This window comes from Sprattus sprattus, assembly GCF_963457725.1.
Source record: "Sprattus sprattus genome assembly, chromosome: 7".
NCBI classification, from domain to species: Eukaryota; Metazoa; Chordata; class Actinopteri; order Clupeiformes; family Clupeidae; genus Sprattus; species Sprattus sprattus.
In genome coordinates, this window is record NC_137926.1 from 16,513,191 (window position 1) to 16,535,590 (window position 22,400).

General features: G+C 44.0%; 1 protein-coding gene across 1 annotated transcript in view; it reads right to left on the reverse strand.

The window, feature by feature from the left end:
* Positions 1-2,318: 2,318 nt before the first annotated feature.
* LOC308368487 (NT-3 growth factor receptor-like) overlaps positions 2,319-22,400 on the reverse strand; it is a gene marked incomplete at both ends in the record, with an annotated part of 184,190 nt that continues 164,108 nt past the window's right edge. Inside the window, 5 exons of the mRNA XM_080842660.1 lie at positions 2,319-2,504; positions 4,078-4,236; positions 8,409-8,652; positions 11,064-11,236; positions 17,197-17,327. Coding sequence (XP_080698786.1) covers positions 2,319-2,504; positions 4,078-4,236; positions 8,409-8,652; positions 11,064-11,236; positions 17,197-17,327 — 893 coding nt within the window. The remainder of the gene's footprint in view (positions 2,505-4,077; positions 4,237-8,408; positions 8,653-11,063; positions 11,237-17,196; positions 17,328-22,400) is intronic.

Genomic DNA, 22,400 nt, shown 5'->3' on the forward strand with positions numbered 1-22,400 from the left:
ATGGGTCTCATTGTTTAATGAAATTCAAACGGTCTAAACAATTTAGGCGAACATGCTTTTTAAATGGCTTAAATAATGAATATCCTCCTGCCAAACCCTCCCAGAAACTGCTATTCTGGGCATATAGTATTTCTCACAGAAAATAAACAGGTGGGCAGCAGAGTGAAGTGAACAGTTTAAGCGTGAATGAAAAGCTGTAGCCATAGAGACAGAGGACGTAAAAGTTACTGTCGGCGAGGGAGAGAATGAAAGAGTATCATTATGGAGGGGGAAGCCATCAGCAGTCAACACAAGCAGCCAGTAGAACGAGTCCCCCAGAACCAGATGGCATGAAGGCAAAGGGGGGAACTGGATGAGGCAGACAGTGCAGAGAATCATCAGGAACAAATACAACCCGTGTCAGAGTCCAGCGTCTGTCCTACACAACTGTCATACAGACAATTTAGTCCCTGATGCATTACATTGGAATGTCAGGAATGTATAAGTTCTCCTGAAAAAAAAAAAAGAAATCACGCACAATAAACCTGTGACACTGTCAGCCTAAGCAAAGCACTGTTAACGTTTCACATTAAGGCGCATTTTACTTTCCAGAGCTTTGACATGAACATTTAAAAACAGACACTGCAATGTGAAAGCAGAGTAAGGATTAGGTGAATAGACAGAATGGTCTAACTTTTAGGGTGTACACCTCAGCACACCCCACACTCGAAGCACTTAGAGCCTGTATTCAGCATTATGAAGCACTAGTTCAAAGACCTCTAGACGTATAGCAGTGGTAAGGTTTTGGATGATGACTGTGTGTGGTAGTGTTGGCGCTCCTAATGCCAAAGCTGCTACACTAAGTCCCGCGGTTGTTTGTTGAATGCTCGGACATGTTAAGACTAGGAGCGGAGTATTTGCACGTGGAACGCCGTACTACTGCTGTAAGCTCCATGCCTCAGAGCAAAAGGTGTGGTACCCATGGATGTTTGGTAAATGTTTGATCATGTTAATATTGTGATCTGTATACTCAGATCAGCAAGCTGTAGGTGTCTGGTGAATGTTTAATGGATTTTTTGTGAGTGATTGGTGTCTGATGAATGTTCGATGAGTGTTTTAATGAATGTTTGGTGAGTGTTTGGTGAATGTTCTGTGAATGTATGGTGAATGTATGGTAAGTGCCTTGTCATGAGTATTCTGCAGCTTAGCTCAACTTAACTCCCTTCACACGTTAGTCACACATCCAATGGAATCAACAAACTAGAATACTCTCTGGGTTTAACTTAGTTAAAACATACATTCTATGATTGGATGGATATTCTTCAAAACATAAACAACACTAACAAAGCAAAAAAAGAAAATATTATATTATCAAAATATTTATGGGATTCACTCACCATTACTGCACACCGAGGAACAAAAATGTTCTAAATAGGAAATAAGTTATCATACGGTAGCTTTGTGACACAGAGATTTACATTATATACATTCACTTTTTAAATAAATGTGTTGGTTTAATCGGTGGCTCCTTTTTTTTACGGAGTTCTTCCATTCATTAGAAAGCTTTCTCTGTGACAGGAATCAAGAGCCCTGTTGGTCGTGCCTCTTGTTTCAAAGAAAAGGCCCAGCCGACGATTTGCAGTAGGGCTTTTGAAAGTCCCTGCCAACGGTCTGACTGGACAACAGCGAGCTGTCTCCTTCAGAAGGGGATTTGCCCTTCACTAGAGAGATGGCAGACGTCCACACTTTGAAAAAAAAAAAAAACAAGGAAATAAAAATATATATAATATATATATATACTTATAAAATGAAAACAAAAGATAGGACAGGAGAGCTGAATTGTCATGTCGTCATGTCAGAATATGAAAAGCCAACGTTTAATCCTGTGTTGTCTTCTTTTTCTTTGATTTTAAGCATTTTTGTTATTATTTGTTGTTTTTTTTTGTTGTTTTTTTTTGAAGAGTGTTGTTTTTACGAAAAAAAGACAGACTTTCCCTCTTCATACAGTATAACTGTACAGTTTTAAATGCAGGTAAACAAAATGTAAAAGTGCTTTTTTTAAAGACTTTATCCAGTGTATCCAAAGGTTTTAGCAGGCACTTGAGTCTCTCCCCGTGTAGAAGGTGTGTGACAGCGGAGTGTTTAGGTTTGTGTTGTTTTGGGATATTCCTGGGATGTGATGTTGTTCATCCGTGGGGGAGCGCAACCGGATCCAGGCAGGACCTATTCCATGGTCAGTTGCCATCTTAGACACAGACAGACAGACAGACAGACAGGCGGACGGACGGACGGATGGACAGACAAACGGATGGACAGATGTCCACCCCGACTGCAGAGCGCTAGCCCAGGATGTCCAGGTAAACAGGCGTGGCCTTGCCTAAGGCGTAGAGGATTTTCGTCATGTCTTTGATGTTGATTCGCTGCTGAGGCTCCCTCTGCCAGCAGCCCAACATGACGTCGTACACCTCCTTAGGACAGACACGCGGCCGCTCCAGAACACGGCCCTGAGTAATACACTCAATCACCTGGGAAAAGACGGAGAGGGAGAGAGAAGAGAAACTGGTCAGTGTGTATACAGTTTGCAAGACATAAAGGATGTACCGCTAGATGCCTTCACAGTAACATGGAGAACCAGTGAGATCCCAAGACCATGACACCTGTGCTAGATCAAAAATGGAGCCGGGGTGGGCTCACAGTGAACCAACTCACTCACTCCTCTTCCAGAGGCCCGGCTCAGGGCACTTTAATTCGGGAGGGGAGGCCCCACGTTGATTGCCATCACAAAATGATATTTATGAATTAAGATAAACTTAAAGTTGAGTCGGCATGGATGTTGGATTAAGAAAAGTGTAAAGCCATCAGGGCGGTGCCCTGCAATGCGTAAGCCGAAGTAAAATCCAAAAGGTGTGGCGGGTGAGGAAAGGCAGAAGCAATGGCCACTAGGCAAGGTTGGAGAGTCTTTTAGAGCTCTGAACCAGGAAGTAATTACTGATATTCAGTTTCACCTGCATCACCTCAATCAGCAGGAGACACAGGTAGCACCGTGATACTCTCGGTAGGGGAGACTCCTTTGTTTTTTTTTTTTACATTTGACTGGGACCAGCATGTAATTTATAAAGTAGGCTTGGGTTACATTTTATTCACATAATGAGAATAGCTGTCAATGGGTTATGCAAATATTTGCTTTATTCAAACAGGGTCAAAACCCATGATGCACAGCACAGGGTAGGGAGCTAGAGTATTCAGTGAGGCACTGCACTGGCTCAATTTTTGATGTGTTCACATTTTAAAGAAGCTCATGTGAGAATGAGAAAGACACACACACACACACACACACACACACACACATACACACAATCTCCGAGGCTATGTTCCTTTAATTGTTCTCCCCTCGTCAACTTGGCTTAAGTCTTAATTGCTTCCACTCACATTTAAAATATGGTGCCCATGAGCGGCACAAAAATAGGACAATTTCCGCCAAATGCTTGAAATCATTCTGTGATTTCCTAAAGGCCTGTGATTTACCACTTCCTCTCTTTATCACACTGCAGAACATCCTTTTCACACCTGACTGCAGACCATCCAGGGCAGCGCTTATGCAATACTGAAGTCCAAAGAGTGAAGGACTTCAAAGAAGCTGGTGATTTGTAAATTAAGCCCTTTCCAACCACTAATGGCACTAGCTGATGGCAGCTCTTAGCTGTGAGTCCCCTTGTAAAAGGGATGGTCTTATGGTTCTAGCGGGGAAAAAAGGGTTCTTTGAATATCATCTGTATTGCAGAACCCTTTGCTGCCCAAAGGGGCTTCAAATGATAGCAAACAGTTCCCCTTATGGAAGATGTACACACAGAATCCTTTGCTCAATGTTTTCTTGTACTTGAAGTGTAGGTTAGGATGTTAGGATACCATAGCATATTTAACATAGCATAAATTAATGTCAACAAAAAAATAATAAAATGTTAACATACATGAGCTTTTCCTCAACAGTTTTCCTCAACATCAAACAGTTGCCTTGTGATCCCTTTGAAGTGAGAGGCAGGAGGCTTTTGGACAAAACACTCAATGCATGCAGTATAATGTTTGTCTACGTCAGTCTACCTCGTTATTGGCCAGCTGGAACCAGGGCTGTTTTCCGTAGGTGAAAATCTCCCACAGGATGACGCCGAAGCTCCACACGTCGCTCTCAGTCGAGAACTTCCTGTACATGATGCTCTCTGGGGGCATCCAGCGAATGGGCAGCATGGTGTGACCTCCGACCTTAAAAACAAAACAAAAAAACACAGAAACATTAGCACTAGCACAAATGCTGCAAATTGTGACAGCGATATTATATAGTGTATATATAGATAGTACAATGGTCGACATAAATGTGAACAACCAAAATAGGAACGTACAGTTCTGAAATTTGAAAGCTTAGTTATGCAACATACATTAAGCACATGCAATAATACTACTCATTTGAATCAGTGTTTGGGATCTTCTATTAAAAGACCCTAATGTGTAGTGTGTGAGGTCATTTGCCCTCAGCTCCAGTGAAGCGTAACGAATCAGTGAAGAAGAGGCTGATATTTCACCTCAGCCTAGATAGATGATTCCCGTAGAGCAAGAGGATGGGGGAGAAGAACATTTCTATTAAAGGAGCCTGAAAGCTTCAAAGCACTTGTGGATATAAATGAAGTCTGTGCCATAAGTGAATTCTGCAGAGTCCGTCCCTGAAGCCAGAAATTAATCGATTAAAACAACCAGGCATTAATCATGTCTCCCCTCCCCAATTCTCTGCCCCCATACTCATGCACACATACACACACACACACACACACATATAACACAGAATCACAATGAAATGGAAGGCGGTTTAAAATCCATTTCTGTCGAGCCTCGACAGTGCTGTGTTAATTACAGGCCCTGGTCAGAGAGACGTGTCGATGACGGCCATGCCATTACTGCCAATTTGGAGCCTTAAGTGGGCAGTGGCATGTTAATTACCGAGCTCTGTAGGACTGTGCTCACACCGTGGCCATGGTCGCAACGCGGTCATGATCGCTCGGCAATCACGATCAGATAACAGTCACGAATGCACCGCAGTCGAGGAGAGAAGGGATGAGAGGGGGTGGGGGCAGGGGTGAGACCTTCTGCACAGGGATGATATGTGGCCTGTCTGTCTCGCCTGACAGCAGCACCAGACAGCCATGTACACATTAATGCTGTTGCACAACACCATCTGACACTGTTGGATCTCTTGCAAGAGAACTGTGTGAATATTTCCATGTGCTGACGATAACACTGTCAAGACCTTGGTGTTCCACTGTTTCGGAATTCTCTAGTTTGCCCTGTGAGATGGCATACGGTGTGAGTGAGTGTGTGTGTGTGTGTGTGTGTACTGTCTGTGTGTGGTGTGTGTGTGTGCGCATGTTTTGTATGCTGTCTTTTCCTCATAGAGCAGGCGGCTTTGTCTCTGTGCAGCCATGCCACAGGTCTTGCCCTGATAAATGTGCTTCACATCCCTACTAAATATTTACACACACACACAAACACACAGACGCAGTTCTTCAGAGTCGCCTCTCCCTTTCAAAGGAACTGAGTGTTTGTGTTTGTGCTCGTGTGTGTGTGTGTGTATTTGTGTGGGGCTGCTTGGCAGATTAAATGAATTGATTGAATTTCTATTAATTTAAATGGCTTTTCCGTGGCACAAAGCAACCCTACCCCACATTGGGTTTTCTGGGGCTCCGTGGCTGACTGAAGAAGCATACCAATAAGTCAGCCTCGGTCCCCTTCTCCCTGAGCGGAATTAGAACTGGCAGGACGCTGACAGAATCCCACCACGGTCTCAAAGGGCAACTGCGTAGGCGCGGCACAATTAGCACGCTCTGGGGAGACGGCGAGCACACAGCTCTGCTCACAAAGCAAGCTCTACTCCAGCTAATTAATACATATTTAAATCAATATTATGGCCTGAGCGTCATTATCTTCTGAACGTAGGTAATGTTAACAACTCCCACCAGCCAGTGATGGGGGGGCTGAGAGTCAGTCAGTCCTGCACCCACCAACGCCCTTTCGGCCTCCCACCCACACACACACACATATTTTAAGAGTTTTACAAGCCCCCCACACACACAAGCCCTGTTCCTGTAGAGAGATGCTTTGTTTCTGTGAACACATCATTAAGGTTCCATGAACTATCATTGAACTATATGAACAAAATTTAAATACAGTAGATAATATTGATACAGTGGTTGGTAGTGCTTGATATTACTTTGGTTATGGTGTAGATAATGATTTAGCCATGACAACTGATGAATAATTTGGGTTAAAAGGTCCTGGGGGTGTAACACAGTCCATTATTTATCATAACAATACAATACACTACAGCACTGAACTTTACTTATGGTTTATAAATGGAGAAGTTCAGGGTTTGTTGGGATTTTCTTCTGGGTGAGAAGGCTCTGGTGAGAAGTCTTACAGTCTAGTGCATGTGTAGTGAAGATTTATAATGCATGTGTACATTTCAAAGTTTTCGAGGTGGAAATAACGTATATATTCTTTGACTTTGTTATTATAGTTAAACATTGTGGGTGGAACATTGTTTGACATGTCTACATGGTTTATGTCAAGCATTTAGTAATGTGGAGCAATTCCAATTATAGTGTGTTTAGTATAGTGCGCCACTGGCTTAAGTTGTATAGCTTCACTCACACAGTGGAAGCCTGTAGCTTCCTCTGTGTGAAGTGTGGTGAAGTGTGTGCAGGGTGGGCAGGGGGTGTTATGTGGACAAGCACAGTCCTGCACTGGACTCGAACTTCCAACCTCAGACAAGGGAGGCGGGCGGGCGTGCTAGCAAGGGTAAGGGTTAGGGTTAGTTGTTGTTGACTGTGTGATGACTGTATGTTCTGTGTGCGTCTCCACAGCTGCATTACAGAACACATTACAGAACTTTAATTGTGCAATCCTTCGGATGAGATGCAGTGGGCTGTTAGATGTTTAAAGACCTTTTTCAGGTAGCTACAACTAATAGCACAGCAGCATTCTTTACTGTTGAGAAAAATAAGGGTCAGTATTTTGTGCAATATTTTTGAGAACGTTTTGTAATAAGCCCATGAGCAGACGTGACGTTTTGACTCCAATTAGCGCCTCCAAAGACCTGGAATTGAGAGTGAGAGGTTGGTTAAAAAGCTTCTTCGTGGATTCATATAGCAAAGCGACAAGTGTGAAAATGATGTACAGGGTGACAGTGATGAAGGCGGCGGTTGACAGCCCGGTCACATGCTGACATACGCACCAGCATGTGAGCGCACACACCGGAACGTCTATCTAAAAAAACAAACAAAAAAAAGGCTTCCAGAATGTTCCTCTGTCACATATCACGTCTACTTGAAACACACTTGTGCCTGCGAGGGAGAGTATTTACTGCAACAATGGATTCTGATAATGAGGAAATGACTAGGATTCTATTTTTAGAGCCATTTTGTTTAAGCATTTTCTGGTGATTAGCGCTTGTTGGTTCCTCCTGCCTTTCTCGTCTAATTAGTCACAAATCATTTTATTCTGGAGTTTGAATGACACGGCTGTCTTGACATAAATAGGCCAGCTAGGCTTAAATGAATGTGTTAACTCATACAATGCTCCTAACTCTACAGTCACACATGTTATTTCCTGCAGCGTTTGGGTACTCGAACTGAGGTAAATCTCACCCTTTCTCACAAAAGCCAGCCAGGCTGATCAGAACACCCCCCTCTGCTCCAGGCTGTGTTATTAGGAATGTCAGTATTATTTAGGGGCTGATGGAGTCTGCTGTTAAATGCCAGAGAAGCAGATGCCTCTGCATTCACGTATCCACATCCATCACAGAGGCATTATGAGCTCCATGCGTTTCATTAAGCAATCTGTGTGCTAAATCAGAGGCGTAATGAGAAATCTACCTGCGAGTGATTGATACGGTTTGAAATGCAAGAGTATTGAGAACACCAGAGAGTGACTTTCTCAAATAAATTATGTCTTCATTGTGATCGCCTGTACAGAATGTCTGCAGGATGAATGAGCTTTCGGTGGACACTCAAAAGTTCATTAAGTACGCCGCTCACAAATAAATAAAGTGAAGAAGGAGAAGAACAAGGTGTGCATTCCAGTGGCTGTCCACACCTCTTCTTTGACCTGCCCTGAATTAAAAAGAGATCAGTTTAGGCATGTTTGGGTGATCAAAAAATAAATATATTACTCTGTTGATGAAAACAAATATTAAAAACCATGGAGTCATTCACTTACTAGGCATTATTGAGCATAGCCCATCTGACAGTGAAATCTATTTTGAGTCAGTCAGTCAGTCGGTCAGTCAGTCAGTCATTCATCATGACTCTCTCTCTTCTCTGTATTCATACTCCCTCTGGACCTTGACCAGAAATGGCCATTTGTAATGTCCGCTAAAAACAGCCTACCCTGTAGTAATCGGTGCTATAGATGTCTCTGGACATGCCGAAGTCTCCGATCTTCACCAGCAGGCCGTTGCCCACCAGGCAGTTGCGCGTGGCCAGGTCTCGGTGCACAAAGTGCTGGGAGGCCAGGTAGACCATCCCGGCGGCGATCTGAGAGGCAATGTGCAGCATCTGAGACAGGCCCATATCCCCAGTGGTCTGAAGTGGCTGTCCGTCAACCAGGATCAAGGCATCCGGCCCATGAGCTCTGCGGAAGAGAGAGAGAGAGATAGAGAGAGATATATATAGAGAGAGAGAGAGAAAGAGAGAGAGAGAGAGAGAGAGAGAGAGAGAGAGAGAGAGATATATTGGGGCAGTGGAAGCCAGCCAATCAGAGGAAAGGTGATGACTGTGAGGTGATGTCACAGTGCACTCCCATTGGTGCCATCATGGCATTCAGTAAGTAACTAAGACTGGTACCATTAAAAATACACAAGCCCCAGATCTGTGCATTATTGAAAAGGCCATCTCAAGAACGGCAAAGAAACTGCCTGCTGCTCATAGTCAAGTATAATAGGACCAAACTCTATAGTGAGCCTTTCACATAACACACCTAAAAGCCCTTTTCATTTGAGGCAGTGCCAGCGTCTATTATAATGAAACCCTGCTTAACCATCACCCATCTCTTCAGAGTGTGTGTGTGCATGTGTGTGTGTGTGTGTGTGTGTGTGTGCGCGTGAGTGTGTGTTTGTGTGTGTATAAGGCATGTATTTACAATGAGCCACCAAGAATTAAAAAAAACTCAGAGAAACAGCAGGTCCATTTATCATTCTTGTTTAAAAAATACCCGTAAGCTTTGAAATGTTTGAAATACATACATGAATAGCAGAATGAGAGCTTTATCATGTGAAGTTTGAAGCCATACTACGTATAGCTACATCCAGGTGAAGTGTTCAGCATAAGATGATTCTTAGAGGCTGACAGGGAGGATTCAATATGAGGGAAGCATTTCTAAGATTAAATTCTAATACATAAAACAATATGTGTATAGTTAAAATTGTGGTTAAACTAAAAGGCTCGCAGATTTCTGTAGAAAAAAAAAAGAAAGAAAATAAAAATAAACATTATTTCCCTCCTATATCAATTTGTATAAAATTACACAAATGCATTCCTATTACCGCGCATAACTCAAAACTGAAAAAAAAGAGGGAGCCTTTTGTGGTTTTCATTTTGCATTGTGTGCACTGTCTTCTGTTACTAACGGGCTCGAGATGATGTGATAAACCTTTTCTATGAAGATGGATCACTTCAATTATCCCTCTGCAAAAAGCAGAGAGCTAAAACACCAAGAGCTCAAACTGAATTATTGAAAGGCTTCTAATGAAAACGACTGTGCTGTAGTTTCATTTTATTTGCATTACACCCTGAGACAATGGCCTGCCCCCACTGCTATCGTAGGAGACCGTGAATAGATTAGAGTCTTTTATCCTGTTGTTTTGGCCTTGTCATGTACATATGAAATGAGTCTGTTCAGCCTTCAATATAACAGCATATATAGTACCATTTGTGAAACAGATAGGGTACATCTGCAAGGGTGGGGAATGAAGTGTTTGTGTTATTCAATATAAGGCTGCCTCTTCTTATCTTACTGTTCAACAGAAGCATTAGGCAGTCTCTCTCTCTCTCCCGCCTCTCTCAAACACACACACACACACACACACACACACATAGAGACACACATAGAGACACTTTGATTTTTAAAGGTTTGCTACATAACACTAGGGACAATAGAACAATTTCTGCTTAACATGAATCTGTGTATGGCAAACAGCTCTGCCAGGATTTTCAAAATGGAATAATTAAATCAGCGTTATGTATTCACACTATTTTGTCTGTTTTGTTTGTACTGCAGATATGTAAAGTTACAACTATGTGTCTTCTTGCTCCTTTGACTCTGCAGGCCAAAGAGTTTGCCTGAGGCAAACATGCCTTGATTTTAAACTACCAGACTAAGTTTCTAAAACAAGACAAACATGCTGCCGAGGCATAAAAAAGAGCAAGGTGGGACATTACCTTTGCTACGTTTGGAACACTAGTCAACATCTGGTCCTCATCATGTACAGTAGCCTATCACTGTACAGGCTTAGGTAAGCTAAATGGCTGGCTGGATGGATGACTGTACAGGCTAACGTTAGCTAAATGGCTGGCTGGATGGATGACTGTACAGATAAACGTTAGCTAGATGGCTGGCTGGATGGATGAGTGTACAGATAAACGTTAGCTAGATGGCTGGCTGGATGGATGAGTGTACAGATAAACGTTAGCTAGATGGCTGGCTGGATGGATGACTGTACAGTGCAGGCTAACGTTAGCTAAATGGCTGGCTGGCCACTACATCAGTTTGTAACGTTTGTTTGATCTTAGCTGATAATGTGATTAACTTTTTACATTTGCTTACTTAGCCTACGTGTGTAGTCAGCAGATTGTGTTTTAAATAACGCTGACTTTAGATTTTAAAAGTGATTGTTTGTTCATCATTTTGACATTTACTTACTTAAAATGTGTACATTTAAACACACACAGACACAGACACAGACACAGACACAGACACAGACACAGACACAGACACAGACACAGACACACACACACACACACACACACACACTCACACTCCCTTACCTGAGGAACTTGTTAAGGTCTCCGTGCTTCATGTACTCAAACACCATGATGAGAGGGTCTCCGTCCACACACACTCCATAGAACGTCACAATGTGCTCGTGCTTCAGGTTGGTCAATAACTCAGCCTCTCGCTGGAAATCCTTCCTCGCTGCCAGTGTTGGGTCCTTTAAAGTCTGTGAGTGAGTAGAAAACAAATAATTAAGAAAGTGAGTTAGTTAAGTGTCTAAGAGGTAAGTTCATTAAGTCAATTAGGTTGTCGGTCAGGAGAAATCTACCCAGCTCCCCATTTAGTGATTTGAGTGTCTTTCTCTTGTACCATGAAAAGGTTACAAAACAAGTCTAAACAACAAAATAAAGATAATACAATTCAGGGCTGTTAGTTATATTATTTCAATGAGTAAGTGAGTGCTAGCATTAATTACACATTGAAAATGAATGCAAGGGAAAGACAGCATGCTTGATAACTGGAAGTTCACTTCCGAGATATTGTGACAATAATGGGTGGTAGCTATTGCCATGGTAACGACATCACACTGCCCTCAAATTAAGGCCCAGAGTCTCCATTTCTCGGAGTGTCTCTGCTCTCCCTGTGGGCGATAATGAGCAGATGTGCTGGCAAAGGTCAGAACCCAGAAACAGAACTGACTGTCAAGATATCGGTGCAGCTTTCTGCAGCTGTCTGTATACTGCTTCTGGCCAAAAATGGAATCCTTGTCATATGTGTCACAAATATCAAAGTTGCCTCTTTTGGACAACCGTGCGTCTGTATGGCAATCTTTTAATGTATAAAAACATCTTCCACATAAGAAAAAACCTTGCACATCCCTCAACGTGTTGGCGTGCATTTATGACGCCATGATAAGCACCTCCTGCGGTGAAAAGAGACTCCCTCACGTACACATTCTCTCCCCCCTGTGATTTAGGTGCCATTCAGGCAGACAATGTGCTCTCATTGAAGCCTTGTGATGCTGTGGGAAGGGCTGAATTTACGGGGTGACCATCCGGGCTCCCTCCCAAGACACAATTTATCAAGGATAATGAAGAGAGTGCTCTGAAAGAACGTGTTGTAGAGACACTAGCAGCTCTGTATAAGGCTAAAGCAGCGACTATGCTCAAATGTGATCCCTGATGAATCTTGACTTGTGCAATCTGAAATTAAATTAACTATATGAATTGTGTGTTTATGTGTATGCGTGTGTGTGTGTGTGTGTGTGTGTGTGTGTGTGTGTGTGTGTGTGTGTGTGTGTGTGTGTGTGTGTGTGTGTGTGTGTGTGTGTGTGTGCATTTGTGAAAAAAAGATTTGATCCCTGATGAAACTTGACTTGTGTAATGTAGAATCAAATAGAGTATATAAAGGTGTGTGTTTGTGTTTGTGTGTATGTGTGTGTGTGAGAGAAATTATGCCGATGCTTGTGATGATGGTGGTGATGATAATGGTACTGAGGAGAGGGCTCAAGTGATGGGGAGTATGCAGCTTCCTGGGGCCAACAACTTGGCTGCACGACTCCACTGCATTAAATTGCTTCTGAAATGTTTACAGTAAGATCAGTTGCCACACTCAGGACAAACAACTGCTTCACAGAAAATCATTCCATTCACTACGTGTTGAATCGCACGCGCCAAGAGAACTAACCCACATGAAATACAAATACAAATCCATGATCCATATAATACTGGCCTTCAGGGGGAAAAAAGACGCTGTTTTATCCAGATAAATTCAATCTCCTTCTCCCAAGCCCAACCTCTGCCGGCCAGCCCCAGCCTCCAGTGTCTCTGGCCTACTGTCTGCTGTGCTCTATCAGGCCAGGGCCCCTCAGGAGACATTGGGGTTTCTCAAATTACGCTTCGAGCTGTGTTTCAGACACTTACAGCAACAGTTTAATTTTAATTAAGGATCCCTTGGCCAACTGCACAGAGCATGTTTGGGCTGGGGGCGGGGGCTGGGTGGGGAGATGGATGAGAGCTCAGGCGAACAGATGGCCCAGGCATCGAGACCCAATAGAGACATACTATCAGCCCTGTTTCTGTCCACCTGTGCCCCATTCACACACACATACACCCAGACCCACAAAACACATTTGCACACACACACACACACACACACACACACACACACACACACACACACACACACACACACACACACACACACACACACACACACACACACACACAGACACACACACGCCTGCACATACTCTCTCTCTCTTAAACACACATAATCACACACATGTGCAAGAACATACTTGGGCACATCATGTACAAGCACAGACACAGACACACGCGCTCTTCCTCCCCCATATAAATACACACACATGCACATGTATATGAACACAACACTCACACAATCACAGCCCCTCACACACACGCACAAACACGCACACACACACACACACACACACACACACACACACACACGTAGACTGGAGCCTCCATGCCAGAATCGAATGTGGTACTGCCAAGTGGGCAGGCAGATACTTGATTCCGTAAGGCTCAGTGTATTCCCACCCCTTTGCGCCTAAATGCAGGGAGAAGAACAGCAAGCCCATCCATCATCTCCCCTCGTAAATCAGCCTCTCTCGTGGGCCGCGCTGCACAAAGAGATGATAAGGGGGAGGAGGAGGAGGTGGAGGGAGAAAGGGAATGGTGGCGCCATTACTCCTGATGTAAAAACCTCTCACCGCGATTATCCACGGGCCCATCATTCCTCACGGGCAGGAGCTGGAGCTGGATCTATGCCTCTCCTGGCTCTCCTACGCCCATCCCCCTTTCTTCCCCTCCCTCTCTCCCTCCCCTTTTCTCTTCCCCACTCTCTCCTCTCTCTCTCTATCCCACTCTCCCCTCTCTCTCTATCCCACTCTACTCTCTCTCTCTCCTCTCTCTCGCTCTCATCATGAGAACCACTTCTCTGATAAGTGTGTTCATCAGAGCTGACACATGCACTGTTAGAGACACAAGTGATAGACACAGGCAGTGGGTGACGCACGCACAGGGGAGAGAAGCATACAACAGGCACTGACGTGGGGCAGGAAACCAGGAGTGATCTGAGCTGAGACAGAGGAGATGCACACACACACACACACTCAAACACAGCCCCCATGCACACACATACTGGCATTCACACACATACACACATGCCTCCTCCCATACACAGAAAAAAAACAGTCATACAGGTGACAGCCCAGTAAAGCTGTGAAAACGGCTATAAAAGGTGCTGAAGACATGCGTGACATGTGGGAGTGACATGCAGGCCACGTGATGAAGTGACAGAAGGGGGCAAGAGAGGGGGAGGAGGAGGGGGGATGCACACATGAGTGATAAATGCATACACGCATACACACACACACGCACACGCACACGCACACGCTTACGAACACAAACACGCACACGCACACGCACACGCACACGCTTACGAACACAAACACGCACACGCACACGCACACGCACACGCACACGCACACGCACACGCTTACGAACACAAACACGCACACACACACGCACACGCACACGCACACGCACACGCACACACACACACACACACACACACACACACACACACACACACACACACACACACACAACCAGAAAACCATGAACAAGCCACCTGTGGATGGCCAGCCATCATGCCACCTTTGTGTTTGCATGTGTATGCGTGTGTACGTGTTTGAGTGTGTGTATGTGTTCTATACTATAGACTACATGTATATGTGTCTTCTCATTTCATTTCTAATTCAAGCCACTGGAATAGTCAGCATTCAGCCCCTCTGTCTTTTCTGGTCTCAGTGTCTGCAGTGTTCCTTTGAGGAGTAAGATCCCAGCAATATGATGGAAAACCCATTCCTAAAAGGGTTAAAGGAGTCAAGCTCAGACCCACGTGTGACCACAACCTGCCCGCCATCTCTACATCCCTACAAGGACAAACATGCGCTTTCAATTACAGCACATTCAACGACATTCAGAACATCCAACTGCAGTTCCAATCCATAGGCTTGACCCCACAAGGCCAGGTGCACACAGGCTTGTGGCGACTGCCGGTGGTTGCGTAAGTACCACATTAGCCCCTGGCCTTGCAGTCTGAGCCCCCATGTGGAGATGGGGTTGGTGGGGGGGAGTGGGGGAGCGCTGGAATGGATTGCCACGGCAGAGGAAGCCACCGGCCTATCACCACGTCTTTAAGAGTATGTCAGAAGCCATGAAAACTGCTTTTTGCTCCAGCCAAGTGGCTGTGTTTCAGCAGAATGCACTCTCCAAGTTAGGCAAACTCGGTAAACACCAGCGTCTCTGGGCTTCGGCACCACATATAGTAGATTTATTACAAACCTGGGGGAGTGCGAGAGATAGAGAGAGAGGGAGAGAGAAGAAGAGAGGGAGGGAGAGGGTGCAGAGATGAGGTGTACTTAAGGGGAATGGAGCAGAGCAATAGCCTGTATATAATTGCAAAAACACACTGCAATAAAAGGGTAATACACCAGCAACCATTTCATAGTGCAACATATTTAATAAAGATCGATCGAGTCAGGAATGAGATGATGCTGATGCTGATGGTGGTGATGATGCTGTGGGAAGATGCTGCGGGATAAAGAGGATGCTGTGTGCACTCAGGTTCTAATCCTCAGCCTCAGTCGGGCTCTTTGCTGGGAAAGCGGATCACATTTCACAAGCAGCTCAGATGAAATGAAACGACTCCACGCCAGACTACTATACTCAACCTTCACGTCCGATATACAACATTGCTATTTCAAATCCAATTGAACTGAGGACATGCTTTCAGATAACCACAAGCCCAGCAAGCTCAAGGATGCTGTTTGTGGGTGCATTCATGTGTGTGTGTGTGTGTGTGTGTGTGTGTGTGTGTGTGTGTGTGTGTGTGTGTGTGTGTGTGTTATAAACCTATGTGCAAAAATAATCTAAAGTATAGATCTCATATGAAGCAGATGAGTCGGCATTCGCAGCAAAACACATCACTGTGATTACATATTGAATGGTAATTTCCACATTCCAAAAGCTTCCATGTATTATTCCTGAGGTGACAGACTGACTGAATTATAAAACCACTCCCTGTGTGCTTGTACTGTATGTGAGTGTTAAAGCTAAAATCTACTGCAGTGACTGTCAGCATGTGCCTCTTCTGTATGTGGTTAGCTTATTGTTAGACAAAACCCAACATGAAACAATAAAACACTTTTGTTGTGCACTAGACCAGGAATGAAAAAAAAACTAAACAATGTAAAGTATACCTACAATACGAAGTGAAAAATGTCCATAACATTAAAGAAACTTGCAGTTAAATATTGTTTTTGTTTTGTTTTTCTTCTTGACTTGGTCCACTCTTATCATACCCCCTCTAGTTAAAAAAACGGAAAAAAAAATCCATTGATAAATAAAATACGTTTGACAAAAAAAAATAACAGACAAAGGGAAAGAAAATTGGATAGGCCCTGTGGTGCTCTGGCGTAAGTGGGATATTGAATCTGCCAGGATATTTTCCAGCAGCCTTTAAAAAACTGTAAAGTGAACCGCACTGGTTGAGCTGCTCAGTCTGCAATATGATTTCCCAAAAGAAAGGCTCCCTGCCCCACCAGCTGCCCCCTTCATGGGACTCAGGCTTTTACTTCCAAGAAAAGGGTGACCCAGGATGGCACTCTGGTATCATCTGCCAACCTCTTATCGACGGCAAAACATCATAAGTCTACCTATTGATCTGTATTGTGACTTGAAAAAAAAAATGAAGTGATCCAAGTCACCAAATCATCTTTTTGGAGCCACGGTTTGCCTGGAGCAGAGCCTGAGTTGCCCGTGAGAGGGCCCTTGGAGGAGGAGGATCGGGTTTAACACGGCTCTGCTGTGATCGTTCAGGAGCCATGACCCCTCAGTCTGCCGGCTGAAACCAAATCGGGGGGTCTCTGTGATGGAGGGATCATCTCTTCCCTTGTGTGTGTGAGTGTATGCATGTGACTGTGAGTATGTGTGTGTGTGTTAGTGTGTGTGTGAGTGTGTGTGTGTGTGTGAGTGTGTGTGTGTGTGTGTGTGTGAGTGAGTGAGTGTGTGTCTGTCTCTCTCTGTGTGTGTCAGGGGTTGGGGGGAGAGGGGGGGTGCCAGGGGAGTGGGCTGTAATGGATGGATCATCTCTTACCTTAACAGCCACCAGCATCTTGTCCTTGGTGGGGCTGAGGTTGTAGCACTCTGCCAGGAAGACCTTCCCAAAGGCCCCCTCGCCCAGCTCCCTCTTCAGCACGATGTCTCTCCGCTTAATGTGCTGGACGTCTGTGTGGAGGGAGAGAAAGAGAGGGATGGGAAATAAAGAGAGAGTGAGGAAGAGAGAGAGAGAGAGAAAGAGAGTGAGAGAGAGAGAGAGAGAGAGAGAGAAAAAATAGGGATGTGAAAGAATGACAGGGAGACAGAGAGAGAGAGAGAGAGGTTAGAGTTCTGTAGATAGGACATTACGGGCCTGACACACAGTTACGTATGTGGCCTGTAATTAAAAGCCGGCCAGTGACTGGTGAAGAACCATGAAACTTGATGAGCCTCTGAAGTGTGCTCTCGTCTAACACAATCTCACACGGTCACAGAAAACAAAGCCTGAACTGAAAATCAGCCATGTGAACCTTTTCGAATGCAGTGTCTACACCATACTCCAGGAGATCATCTCCTGCCTCGTTGAACTAACAATACAGTTGAAAGATTCTACAAGAAGGACCAGGTCTGCGTTTCATTTATGTTGCAATATCATCATTTTATCTAGTGATTAGGGATTGTTGTGACCCAACGCTTTTGGGAAACTCGGCTCAGGTCTGGTCTTTAATAATATTGATGTCTTTTATGCTTTTATTACATTTGGTCCTCCATAGCATCAAAAAGAGGTTTTGTTTTGCCACACCACCAAAAATTTAAAACAATGAAATTCAGTGGCAAAACGGCTCCCAAGGGCCAGATGACAACACAGCATCAAGTACTGAATTTTATAACGAGATTCTCTCCCCGTAATAAACGGAAATGTCAAACTTAATTCACCCAAAAAAATCGGAGGCACTAGGGAGTTGCTGGCTCTGTAAGTGGGACAGACCAGTGCCTTAATCTCTCTGATTTCAACCAGTGTGTGTGTGTGTGTTTTCCACCTGTTCAGAAAGAGGAAGAGAGATAGAGAAAGAGAAAAGCCAGCTCGTGGCCTGGGAGAGGTTTCCATATGGCCGCGCGTGCAGCCCAGCATCTGCTATTTACTCCAAACAGCGGTTCAGCCCGAGCAGCCGGCCAACATCAACATCAGCCGGCCAAAATTACTCAGCCATCGCCACAATTTTCCTCACGGTGCATCGAGCGCCAGTGCTGCAAATAACAAACTAATATTGATAGATGGAGGCTTAAGCAAATGAGCCTGAAGTCTTCCTTCACTGGCACCACATCCACATTCCTCCAGCAGGGCAGCTCGCGCCCAGGCCAGGAACATATTAGCAACAATTACAGCCGATGCACACAAGCCAGATGCACGCTGGGTAATATGGCAGAGGTCCAAGGACAGGGAGGGTCTGTCAGCCCATAACCAACGACTACGCTTCATTTTACATTACTTGTGTTTACTTATTTGTGTGTGTGTGTGTGAGTGTGTGTGTGTGTGTGTGTGTGTGTGTGTGTGTGTGTGTGTGTGTGTGTGTGTGTGTGTGTGTGTGTGTGTGTGTGTGTGTGTGTGTGTGTGTGTGTGTGTGTGTGAGAAAAAAACCTTTTTGAGGTGGATTGTTTGATCATTTGCATTTTTTTTCTCACTAATTAAAATGATTTAATCAGGAAGGGAAAACAAGCTCAAACCTCAAACTCCCCAAACATATACATCCACACGCCCAGACACACTCACACACCCAGACACACATATCTATGTGTTCTTGAGAGTGATGAGGGTCTAATTACTGACCGTGTGTATGTGTCTGTGTTTGTAGTAGGTTTGTCACTTCACAGACAGTTTAAGACCCTTACAAATGACATGGATTAATATTCTCATTATGGGAGATTGGTCACCCGTCTCTCTCTTTGTTTGTGTGTGGTTGTGGTTGTGTGTGTGTGGAGAGGGCACCAGTTTCACAAGGTTAGTAAGTGTGTACCGTGCTGTACACACACACAGCTGGTACACCGAACACACACTCGATCCTAATTAGGCCTTGGTTTGCTCGCACAGCTGTGTACTGTACAGTACAGCTGCTTGCCTTGGAATGCAGGGTAATTAGGTTCATGCATTACCATTCCTCCCTCTGTTGTCTTCTCAAGGCCACCATTAATTGAGAAATAAAATCAGAGAGCTTCACGTATCCTACAGTCATGACAATTCAGACTGATCACTCCCAAACTGTTGTAAATTCTTTCAGCAAGAACCCTACCAAATCCTGACTTGTTGCGCTGTGGCTGTTTTACAAAAAGTTACAGTTCCATCTGCACTCTAGCAATAAGGGCAAACACAAAAGATTGGATGGTAACCTCAGCCTCAGCGTTCCAAAATAAACCCGAAGTAATGAAACACTGAAACAAATATATTCAGAATAAAGCCCACTGCTCTGTGTCAAGTTGCAAAATATGCACAACTCTATTATTCACGACATAACAAAGAAAGACTCGTATAGTGGTTATCAGCTCGGGGCAGTTTCTTCCTAACATCTGAATCTGCTCCAAAGTCTGCAAGCTTCTATAGAGCAAAATAAAAAATAAAGACAACTGAAACAAAAATGCAAACAGAAAAAGAGGCAGAGGCTGAGAGGGAACACCCTGTAGAGTACTCTGACCCACATCCATGCCGTAGCCTAAAACAGAGTGCATTATCACTAATACATATCAAAGTCCGGTCTGTGCTTGTAGTGCATACTGATCAGTGTAGAGGACGAGGTGATGGAGCATTTTAACACCACTGTGCTGGGGGGACAAACACAGGTGCTTCTCTGCTTCTTGTCTCCTTCTCCTGTTTACAAAAATAACTAATGTGCATCCATCCGCAGGGGCGGATCTAGCCATTTTGGGGCCCTAGGCAAAATATAGACATGGGGCCCTCATTTTTGAAACACGTACACAAAACAAATAACCATCCCAATACTCTTAGAATCGCAATAAACCCATAGTGCACTGCCACTCAACTCTCCACAGTAAAATCAGTTTCAGATTTCTCCAGCCTTTGCCAAAATTACATGTGTATTACTCAGATCAAACGAGAGAGAGAGAGAGATTAGAATTTCCATTCTCTGCCAGAGATACAAAATGATCTTGCACTTAACAGAACTAAAATACAAAATGGATATGAGTCTATGAAAACCACCATTTACATTTAAACAGGACCAATGAAAAGATTTTGTGTGTGGACAGGAATAACAGTGGCTGTGTGTGTGAGTGAGAGACAGGCAAAGCAGTGGTTCAGTGTGAGTGAGTGAGTGAGTGACAAGCTAAGTTGCGCTCGGCCAAGTGTATAATAATGACGATCAGACGTTTCAAGATCTCTCTCCATTTGTTTACTTCGTTCACAAACAGCTCTTGATTTACATGATCTATGGCTTTACCTGTTTGGAGCCGTTGCTGAAGCGTTCGCCAAACAGCCATATTTGCGAGGTGATCAGCAGACTTCTCGTGTTCTTTTAGGAAGGCTGATATATTTTTCCAGTCGTTCGTGCCGTCAATTTCGGCAGTGTATCTGTTACAGAACCTGTTATCTATCTGCCGAGCAAATGTCAGGCTCATATACAAAAACATTAACGTGAATTAATTGATGCTAATACCTAGCGCAGTCTCTGTAATTTCCCCTATACGTTAGTATTAAGCTAACGTATTTTCTATCACAGTTTAAACACGCAATGCTATGTGAAACGAATGTTACGAGATGAGATTACTAAAATGTATTCTGCATGTCTGCTCAGTTTTACAGTGCTACCCAAGTAAAGGTTTGAAAATAACTTCAAGCTTCAGACTTTCTGTTAGGGAAACTGTTTTCTATCTGCCAAACAAATTACCTATTGTTCTGGAGGTTTATTGCTTTGCAACAGGGGCAACCTTTCTAGGGATCCCTCTGCTTTGGTTTGAAGTAACGTAAACGTTATTTCGCGCTGCGTGCGTTACTACGTGATCATATTCTGGACTAGTCCAATGCACAATGGAGGGGAGCATGTGTGCTGGAAAATTATTATTTAGGCATTAGTTCGGCGTTATGTTGATATTTTTGTTATTTTTTTCTACTAGAAATGTGTGGTTTTTTTTTTACTTTACATAAGTAATGGCTGGGGGGGGTCGGATTTGGGGGCCCCTAATAAAGACAGATTTGGTTGGGGCCCTAGGCACTTGCCTAGGTTTGCCTAATGGAAGATCCGCCTCTGTCCATCCGGATCTGAGCTTGGATTACAGGGCCAGTTTACTGACACAAGTCCATTCAGAAAGGCATTACAGGAGATCAGGAAAAGGGCAGGGAACAGGAGCAGAGACAGATTTATCAGCCAATAATCAGCATGTGTACAGGCATAGAATATACCAATGCATTAAGGAAGGGATAATGAATGACACCCATCCTAGTAGAATATAATGCATGTCATTTTGGAGTTACAACTCAAAGTGCATTGTGTTACCCGAATGCCACAAAGTCCCTTGTCCCACTTACGGTTGCATATTTGCAGGCATAATTCCCACATTGTGATCCCTACAACTTTAGAAAAAACTTAGTGAATTGATATGCTGCAAGTCTAATGTTCAAAATCCGGCCATTACTTCATAGGGGACAAATATCAAAAGTTGTTGAACGGTCTAAAGAATGTATCTCAATCCAAAATTTCATATCTACAAAATTCATACTTGCGTACCTAGGAATGTTACTAATATTTAGATTCATGTCAACTACTGACCTGGCTGAAGATCAGGACAATGATATATATATGTGTGTGTGTGTGTGTGTGTGTGTGTGTGTGTGTGCGTGCGTGCGTGCGTGTGTGCGTGCGTGCGTGCGTGCGTGCGTGCGTCAGGGATTAAAGCAAAAAAAAAATCATCTGACTGAAAAAAAAAAAACGGCCCTCATTTTGGGTCGTGGCTGCATACCGCTAGCCTGGCCATTACCAGCCTGTGACTCCATTTCATTCCGTCTTCCAGTCTGGGCCAACCCAATGCATTTTGGTTCCCTTAACCAATCAGCAACGTTTAGTAAGCATTCGGTGATTAAACTCTTCCCAAAGCCAGTTGGGAGAAGAGCTACGACGTCCTTTCCAATCATAAAACTTACAAGAAAATACTCTTGTTCTCCTTTTAATTTTCTGATGTTCTCGAGAGTTGAGACAACTTTTCCGATAGCTTTTCGTGTCTTTTCCTCCAAGGCGAGTTTTGCGTCACAGCTCTGAA